The 5633-nt window shown below is 31.9% G+C and overlaps 1 protein-coding gene across 2 annotated transcripts; it reads left to right on the top strand.

The window, feature by feature from the left end:
• Window positions 1-231: 231 nt before the first annotated feature.
• On the top strand, window positions 232-3601 carry LOC137829574 (probable adenylate kinase 1, chloroplastic). 2 transcript variants are annotated; one of them, XM_068636404.1, is made up of 4 exons: window positions 232-668; window positions 2097-2237; window positions 2644-2916; window positions 3139-3601. In XM_068636404.1, exons 1-4 carry the CDS (start codon window positions 366-368, stop codon window positions 3280-3282), a joined length of 861 nt encoding a protein of 286 aa, XP_068492505.1. In that variant the 5' UTR covers window positions 232-365; the 3' UTR covers window positions 3283-3601. The 2 variants fall into 2 exon arrangements, with proteins under 2 accessions (XP_068492505.1, XP_068492504.1); XM_068636403.1 differs by having other exon boundaries at window positions 251-668; window positions 2097-2255.
• Window positions 3602-5633: the final 2032 nt, after the last annotated feature.

Genomic DNA, 5633 nt, shown 5'->3' with positions numbered 1-5633 from the left:
AAAACAAAGTTACTGTCAATCATAACTATTTTTTTCCATTTTTAATTTTGACAATTATTTAAAAAGTGCAAAGTAAATGCTACTCATTTTGACGACCAAATGCGTAAGGTAAATGATTGTCCACGTTTGGAATATTAAACGCACGGTTCGCCTTCAACATTTATAAATTTATCCACGTGCTTTATTTATTTTTATTTTTAATTATATATCTGTAGAAAATGTAACACATTAGGAAAAAAAACTTAGAAGCAAATACGGTATAAATAAATCGAGAAAAGCGAAGAATTAGTTAACAGATGAATCAATTGAATTGATCATCAATCACTCACCGTCTCTTTCATAACTCATTCGCTTCTGCAAATCCCATGGCGGCCATAACCCGCCTCCGCCTCGCCAAGCGCTCCTTCTTCGTCCCTCCTCTGCCCACGCGAACCTTCTCTTCCTCCCAAGTCAACGCGCCACCGCACGCCGCCGCCGCCTCCTTCCGCCGGGGTCCGCGGAGCGACATACTGAGCAAGAGGTGCGTGCAGTGGGTGTTCCTCGGATGTCCCGGCGTCGGAAAAGGTACCTACGCCAGTCGCCTCTCCAACCTCCTCGACGTCCCGCACATCGCCACCGGCGATCTCGTTCGCGACGAACTCGCCTCCTCTGGCCCCCTCTCTTCCCAGGTTTTCATCTTCCTCCTCCTCTGTTTTGAATTATCTAGTTTATTGTTCGGCTTCGTGATCTTTTTAACGCGGATTTCGTCAAGGTTATTGAAAAAATTATTTGTACGGCGCGGCGCTTAAAGAAAATGAAGCATATTAATGAACTGTTATGTTATGATGATTATCTTAAAAGTCAACTAACCTAAAAGTCATATTAATAATGATTTCTTATAAAGTAAGAATTACAAGTTTTTTGTTGTTGTGATGGTGCATAGAAGTTTTAAATCTTATTGAACTTGCAGGTTTTGATCTTGTTGGTGGTAGTTGGACTTGGACAGCTTCATTAATATTGTTGTTCCACTTTGCTTAGGAACTGCTTGCTTTGTTAGTCTTTTTTTTTGTCATTTTGCAAACAGACTTTTGGACTCCAGTTCCATGCATAGGAGTTATACAATTAAATTATGCTTAACTAGATTGTCCTATGTAGAGGTGGGAAGAAGAGGGGGTTCTTTAAAAAATTATAAAATAAAATAAAACTGAAGTAACAAGCTTTTAAAATATTGAGGAAAACGTTTACTGAGTTGTCTGTATTGTCAGCCCCATGGCTCAAGGTCGGTTGGGTATAGTCTCGTTTCTGGGTGTGGCATCCAAGTCTGTGTAACTGAGTAGAAATTTCTTCCAATATGGTGTTGCGTGAGGGAAACTTGGACATGGTAATAGTTATTATTCTTTGGTTTTTCATTTCACTGGAAATCGGAACACTGTCACTCACAAGATAGATGTTTTGGTTTGTGTCAATTGACTTTGCGTATCTTATTCTAATTTAAACCTGTGGTTGGAGATGCATGCTTCTGATGCATCTCAAACAGTTTGGTTTGGCATTCCCCTCTTTTTGTATTGATTTTATCTTTCTCTTTCATTATATCTGTACTTTTTATTGCAAGACTAACAACTTACGGAATGGTCTCGTTGTCTGTTTGCTGTTAACTCCTTATTCTTATTTAGTTATAAATATTCTGGTATTCTATTTATTAACAGTAGAGCATAATCTTGTAACATTAATTGCATGCGTAATTTATTTATTGGTAATAAGGAAAATCTACCTGTCCACCAAGCTAGTAAGTATTTAACTTTGGAACATTGATTTTTCTAATTTTTATTGAACCAAATAAGTGAAATGATGTCTCGATTTTCATTTTTCCATTTTTAAGTGCTTTAGGTATTGGATTTTTTCGTTTTAAAAAAAGGTATTGGATGTTTTACTACTCTTTACTTAAAGTTCAGTTGACGGAAAATAAATGTGCTTTGATTAATACATCGATATGGTATTTCAATTTCATATGTTGTAGCCTAATTGTTGTCTCTTTGTTGGGTTAGAATGTTTATTTTATGTCCATCGGATCATCTCTTATGCATTTTTATTTGTAATTCTTCTTGGTTTCCTTACAGCTATCAGAAATTGTAAAACAAGGTCAATTGGTGTCAGATGAAATTATAATAAGTTTATTGTCAAAGAGACTTGGTGCTGAGGAAGGTAAAGACGATTTGGGATTTATTCTTGATGGTTTTCCTCGAACAATAAAGCAAGCAGTGAGTTTCTTCACTTTGGTAAAGTGTATTTCATTATAGGTACTAACCCTCATTTTCCTTTGCATGAATACAAAGAACATAAATATTGATAGACGATTTTGATATCTGAAAATGTAATTTTTAATGAAAAGTAAGTGAAGATTTTTTTTTTGTATGGATAAATTTGATGATTTCATAAGGCAATTTACCTTATCTACTTTCTTTTTTATAGTTTTATTTTCGCACCTAATCAGCTTCTACTTCCCCCTCATACAAGCAGCATTAATTCTCTCGGCATCTGCCTCTTCACCCCGCATATGTGTTTAAGTTGCAACAGTTCTGTTGTGTGTCCTTCCTGTTCATTGAAGCAGTATAAAACTTTAAATTATAGAATACTCAAACTTTAGCTTATGTTTTTTCGGTGCAGAAAATATTGGAAGGGGTAACTGACATTGACTTGGTAATCAATCTGAAGCTCAGAGAAGATGTTCTGCTTGAGAAATGCCTTGGTAGGAGAATTTGCAAAGAGTGTGGTGGTAATTTTAATGTTGCTTCCATTGACATTAAGGCTGAGAATGGGACCCCGGGAATTGTTATGGCTCCACTTCTTCCTCCTGCGAATTGCATTTCTAAGCTCATTACTCGATCAGATGATACTGAAGCAGTAGTCAAAGAAAGGCTTCGAATATACCGTGAAATGGTATTGCACATTATATTATCATTATGTGTGGACTTCAAGAAGAATGGCTGCTTGAGTGGCTTCTTATTTGTTGTATATTTATCTTTATAATGAGGTTTTTATAAAATATCTTGGCAAATTTGTTGAAGTTGATGTTTCCAATTCCCCGTTACTTATAGTTACATTGTTGTGAATGATTTTTGGCTTCCCTTTCCATAAATTTAAAGATTGACATGATTGCAGACTCAGCCCGTGGAGGATTTTTACCGCAACAGAGGAAAATTATTGGAGTTTAACCTGCCAGGGGGAATCCCAGAATCTTGGCCTAAGTTGCTGCATGCCCTTAATCTTGATGATTACGAGGACAAGCGATCTGCTGCAGCATAGAGATATAATAATGTATCATAGCAGTAAGTATTTCATTCTTTGCGTGCATATATTGCATGCTTGGCAATTTTGCAGGACAGAGAACCAAAGAAAGGGAACTTCTCTGTTAGTATTATTTTGGACCAATAATGATATTTGAAATGCTGTAATCTGATAAAACTGATAGTATTTTTTCGTTTTAATTTGGTTATATGGGAGGAGTTCCCCAGCATATAATGTTATTGTGAAAAGTGAATATATCTCAGCATTGCTATGTAGATAGTTGGTCAATGTATTATTGTAAGTTAAATGTGAATGAAGTTGTTGTTTTGCATCATCACATGCTCGAGAGTTTGGGAAGGCCTTTATTGGAGTAACTTCCAGGTAAACCTTTCATGATCTTCCATGTTATTTCAGTAAGTCTTTTCATTTCACAATACTCATCAATGACTCCTTTCTTTGAATATGCTTGTTGCTTTAACAAAGTTTTCTTGTTTAAATCAATAGAACTAAAGTTCTCCATTTTTTGTTGGCCAATTTATCTTTTTATCGTGTAGGAGTTTTATATTCCTTCTAGAATTCTCTACGCCTGTTTGTTTAGCACCACCGAGAAACTAAGGTGGAAAGCCTTTCTCGGATAATTTGTTTGCTAAGTTGAAAGGACAGGAAATAAATAAGAAGAATGAAATAGAAAAAATATATGTTGTTTATATGGATAGAAATACAAGAAAGTGCTGATTTTTTTAGCAACTAAAAGATTATTTCTCTTTAGTATAAAGTTATTTACCTTTTTTTTAAATCATCTTTATTTTTTTAAAGATTTAGAAAAAAAAGAAACATATTCTCCTATTTCATGCCAATGCGGGGAGGATAATTTCTTATGGGTTTCATATAGAAATTCTTTCAATCCTATTTAAAAAAGTGAATAAATAGGTTTCTTACTTTGATTCCTTCAGTATTTCTGTTTTTTTATTTAAGCTTAATTAAGTTTTAAATCTGTTATAATTTTTTTTTGAGTTCTTATTTAAAAAAAGTGAATTATTGAATACTCGAAATTGTTATATTTTTCATCTGAGCCCTTGCTATTTTTTTTAATGAGTGATGTGATTGTTATTTTGTCCATATTCCTACTTACTTATATCCACGTATTAAGAAGTGTATGTGAGATTTTATAATTAATATAAAATAATATTAGGTCAATGTGATTTTTATTATTTTTATTTACATTAAAAATATGTTGGACAAAATTCAATGATTTTCAGTCATTATTTATAACAATTAAGAAACCGTCACCTATGTTTAAAAAAACAATAAATGATTTTTATTATTTTATATATTAATTATAAATTTTTTTCAATACAACAAGTAAGCAAGGCAAAAATATCAATCATGTGATCTAGAAAACAGAAAAAATAAATAATATAGAGTTAAACATAAAAGTTCTGAGTAATAATTTAATTAAAAATATTTAAAAACTAATTAAGCCTTTTATTTATATTTCTGTGTATTAGAAATAAGCACATCCCCTCTTTTCATGGGACAGTTGTGGACCATTAATTTATTTGTGATGAAATTAATGGAACAAATCATTGCACATCCCCTCTTCTCTTCCTCTCCAACAATAAATTGATGGAAGTCAATAACGTGATAGGGTTTCCATAAGAGTGAAAAATAAAGTTAAATATTTTCTTATATGATCATATCGAATATATATGTATGGAAGTTGAAGAGAAGAAGCAGGGCTCTTTCATTAGCCCAAAACCATAATGAGCACTTAGGTTTCATGAAACTCGTGGATCCGCAAGGACGCTTTCAACACCACAGTGTTACCAAGTTGTTTGTTTCGTGAGATAACAATCTTAGGAGAAAATTACTGGTGATAGAAATAAAGTTAATTGTTTGGTTCACTAAAAATAAAATTAAAAGCTTCCAAAATTTATTGCTATTTTTTATTTATTTTTTTTTAATTTTGACCACTTGATTAATAAATTTTATTTTTGAGAAGAAAATATAATTTTCTTAAAACTTCTATAAAACTTTAATTTATGTTGTTAATATTTATTTTACATAGGAACAAAATTAAAATGAATAATATCAAATTATTATTTAATTAGACTTAACTTTATTTTAATTGAAATAAAAAATTTAAAATAATTAAAATGTTAGGATCAGTTTAAATCAACACTAGTTTGATTGAGTATCTAAAAAACTGATAAAATAGTCATAATACATTACTCTTTAAAAATTAGTTGTGAAAATTGTAAGAAATTATAATTCAATTAATTTTTTTGGCTTAAATTAATTCTTTTATTCTTATTATGTAATTTGTTGGTTTAAAAATTCATTTTTTATTCTTATTATGTAACTCTGGT

The sequence above is a fragment of the Phaseolus vulgaris genome, chromosome 7, assembly GCF_000499845.2.
Source record: "Phaseolus vulgaris cultivar G19833 chromosome 7, P. vulgaris v2.0, whole genome shotgun sequence".
NCBI lineage: Eukaryota > Viridiplantae > Streptophyta > Magnoliopsida > Fabales > Fabaceae > Phaseolus > Phaseolus vulgaris.
Note: the sequence above shows the minus strand (reverse complement) of the source record. Positions and strands in the feature narration are given on the sequence as shown.

What these genes read in the sequence shown, in the direction of transcription:
- LOC137829574 (XM_068636403.1), top strand. Translation starts at nt 366, where the DNA reads ATGGCGGCCATAACCCGCCTCCGCCTCGCCAAGCGCTCCTTCTTCGTC. An exon ending in CTGGCCCCCTCTCTTCCCAG is followed by an intron (nt 669 to 2,096) that starts GTTTTCATCTTC and finishes GTTTCCTTACAG; the next exon opens with CTATCAGAAATTGTAAAACA. An exon ending in CAGTGAGTTTCTTCACTTTG is followed by an intron (nt 2,256 to 2,643) that starts GTAAAGTGTATT and finishes TTTTCGGTGCAG; the next exon opens with AAAATATTGGAAGGGGTAAC.